Here is a 3,325-nt window from a genome sequence, read left to right on the forward strand (position 1 = left end):
GTGGTGTCATGCCTGGTGAAGACGAGACTAGATTCGGGCTTGTGATGCCACATGCCAGGGACCCAATTGCGAGTTTCAACGACATTTGGGGGTCCTCTTTGTAATAACTAGGCACTAGTTTGTTGTTTCATTTTTCTTTTAGTGTCCTGTTGTAAAACAATGTGATCCATTTCTTTCTAGTTAATGCAACTTCTAGGTCCTTCCGTACCCTTTGTTTGTTCAAAAAAAACACATGGTGACGAGTCCTTCGAATTTAGTGCAATTGTAGAGAAATTTTGAAGACACCCAAACGCGTCTAAGAAAATACAGACGCGTGCACAATACATCACCCGAACAGTATCACACTGATATATCTACTGTCCGTGCTTCCGATCATCCATACTGCAGTCGGCCGATCTAGTTCCTGCCGAAGGAGGCAGACGAGCCGAGCTTGGTGGCGCTGGCCCTCAGGACGTACTGGTGGTAGGCGGCGGCGATGGCGGCCCCGATGAATGGCCCCACCCAGAAGATCCACTGCAACGACATGACCGCAAAAGTAAGTAAGATGTCTCAGAGATATTTGAATTAATCTCCTCCTAGTTGCACTCTCTACAAAACCATGGGCATATGTATGTAAAGGAAGATAGCACTAACTAGTTAGGCACGTTACAGCTAGTAGATTTTGTGGCGTGATTGAATGGTAGTTGGAAGTGGGAGTGGGACGATAGTAGGCAGCGTGTACTGCTGCAACAATAGTTTTGTTTGCAGATGTAAATAAAAAAATCCAGGCTAATCAGTGGGGAGTGACATCGCTTCAGCTTGTTAATTAAGCCTTATCCTGGGCCATTCTTCAAAATAATCTAGCTGTGTCAGAGTTCTGATTGCTACTTTTGAACTTGTGAACGAGGAATACCACAAAGTTATGTCTAGTTTGATAAGGTATATAGTCCATGGATGAGGAACACCACACAAGTTCTGTTTGGTTTTCTAAAGTTTTATAGTCTTCGAGGTGATTGTGACCACTGCTTACTAATTAAAAGAGTAACCCATTAAATTAGCAGACATGGTATAGTGTGTGGTGGCACATACGTGGTCATCCCAGGCCTTCTCGTTGTTGTAGATCACGGCAGCTCCAAAGCTCCTTGCCGGGTTGATGCCGGTGCCGGTGATCGGGATAGTGGCCAGGTGCACCATGAACACCGCGAAGCCGATTGGCAGAGGAGCCAGCACCTGAACAAATCATTGCAACAAATTCAAAACCATATAGTATGCAACAAATTCAGAACCATATATGCAACAAAAAGTAGAGCTGGCTAGGAAGAAGACATGAATGTTTTCATATGCATGCTTGATAAAGATGGCTCACCAAATATAAACAGTTAAAAATATTATAAAACAATCATGTCACCGAAAATTTTGACTTTCGCACTTGTCCCTATCTAGAGAATCGAACGTGCTTTTTTTATAGCGTTAATCACAAGCGGTTTGCCACCTCACAGCTGAGTTGATACATATAATGAACCAAATTAACTAACTAGCAAGGGACATCTAGTGAGTACTGAGTAGTGACGAACTACTTCAGTATCAATAGAGAATATTCGGAGACCAGCTGCTTCATGCATATTTCCATGCAAACTTCACTAGTTCGTGGACGAAAGAAAATGAAATCGGTAGGCAGGCAATGATAACTTACCGGGACGTGGGAGTCACGGGCGCTGCGCTTGGGGTCGGTGGCGGAGAAGACGGTGTAGACGAGCACGAAGGTGCCGATGATCTCGGCGGCGAGGCCGGTGCCCTTGGAGAAGCCGGAGCTGAGCTCGTTGGCGCCGCCGCCGTAGCGCACGTAGAAGGCGCTCTGGAACCCCTTGACGAGCCCGACGCCGCAGATGGCGCCCAGGCACTGCGCGATGATGTAGAGCAGCGCGCGCACCAGCGACACCTTCCGCGCCAGGAACAGCCCGAACGTCACCGCCGGGTTGATGTGGCCACCGGAAACCCCGGCAGTGCAGTAGACGAGCACGAAGATCATGCCGCCGAACGCCCAGGCGATGCCGAGGATGCCGACGCCGCTGCAGGCCGCGTCGGCAGCATTGGGGCCGGCGGGGTCCGCCTGGTGCTTGTACCCGATGACAGTGGCCACGGTGATGTAGAGGAAGAGCAGCGTGGCCACGAACTCGGCGATGACCGCGCGGTACAGGGACCATTTAGTCAGCTCCTCGGCGTCGAAGAGCGGCGCCGGCGGCGGGTCAGAGTAGTCCTTGGCTCCGTACTCCCCTCCGGGGGGCGCCGCCTCGATGTCCTTGGCCATCGTCGCTGCCTCGACTGATCGACAAGCTAGGGTGGGTGTCTGTGCTCAAGATGCGAATGCGCTTAGCTCTCTGTGGTGGTGTGAGGTGACGGGGGGAAGGTGAGGTATTTATGGCGGCGAGGCGAGGGCGGCTACTGGCTCCCGGCGAAAGGCCGGCGTAGGGCGCTCGCTTTGGGATTAATTAGTTTATTTAGTGGCTGGGTTTATTAGTGGAGGCAGATAAGGCGTCTCCCGTTAGTGTCTTGTTATAAACTTTGCCGCCCACAGCCCTCATCATTGCATCACTCCAGTGCAGCTAGCTCACTGGTGGCTGGTCCTAATACGGTGGAGCTTACGTACTAGTACTGGATATTCTTAGCTTTAGTTAGCGGCCCAGTTTACTTCCGGGACGGGTCCTCATCAGCTTAATTGGCAGTCAGCTTAATTGCATGTTGAGTGTGCTGTTATGCCCTGGTAAGTAATCAAAATGTAGGCACGAGAAACACACAATTACTGAACTGCAGATTGCACTCCGGAGCTCTGCAAACAAAAGAACGTTGCTACGAAGAAGCTGTTTTACTTCTACCGCAGCAGCTGGAGTGGAGATCGAACTGGAGACATTGCTACAAGTCATCAGTCTCACTGGTTTGCTACGAGCATTCGGCGGGAATTTTGTATTGTTGCCATTTGTCTGGGTTCTCCACTAATGAACAAATGCTTAATCAGCGGTTTGGTTGCTAATCATGCGCAGGCACGTCACAAGAACCACCGCCCTCTAATTAAAGTTTTTTTTCAGGGTCTCTAAAAGTTTCTATCCGAAAATGTTGCATGATGTGGCAGCATCGGCTGTACGTACTCCCTCCGTTCGGAATTACTTATCGAAAAAATGATATATCTAAACGTATTTTAATTCTAAATACATCCATTTTCGAGACCAGTAATTCCGAACGGAGGGAGTACGTAACAAGGGACTGGGATCAAGTGACATGCCTCTTGGCAGTCACGGGGTAACATGCGGCTAGCCATCCAGCGTTCCTTCTCCATCCAGCGGCTACCAGC

At 49.6% G+C, this 3,325-nt stretch overlaps 1 protein-coding gene across 1 annotated transcript; it reads right to left on the reverse strand.

Annotated features, from left to right (window-relative positions):
- Nucleotides 1-252: 252 nt before the first annotated feature.
- LOC109759770 (aquaporin PIP2-5) lies at nucleotides 253-2,599 on the reverse strand. Its single transcript, XM_020318607.4, has 3 exons — nucleotides 1,673-2,599; nucleotides 1,069-1,209; nucleotides 253-513 (listed from the first exon to the last, which is right to left on the reverse strand). The coding sequence occupies exons 1-3, from the start codon at nucleotides 2,285-2,287 to the stop codon at nucleotides 397-399; spliced, it is 873 nt and encodes a 290-aa protein (XP_020174196.1). The 5' UTR covers nucleotides 2,288-2,599; the 3' UTR covers nucleotides 253-396.
- Nucleotides 2,600-3,325: the final 726 nt, after the last annotated feature.

This window comes from Aegilops tauschii, chromosome 2 (assembly GCF_002575655.3).
Source record: "Aegilops tauschii subsp. strangulata cultivar AL8/78 chromosome 2, Aet v6.0, whole genome shotgun sequence".
Classification (NCBI taxonomy): domain Eukaryota; kingdom Viridiplantae; phylum Streptophyta; class Magnoliopsida; order Poales; family Poaceae; genus Aegilops; species Aegilops tauschii.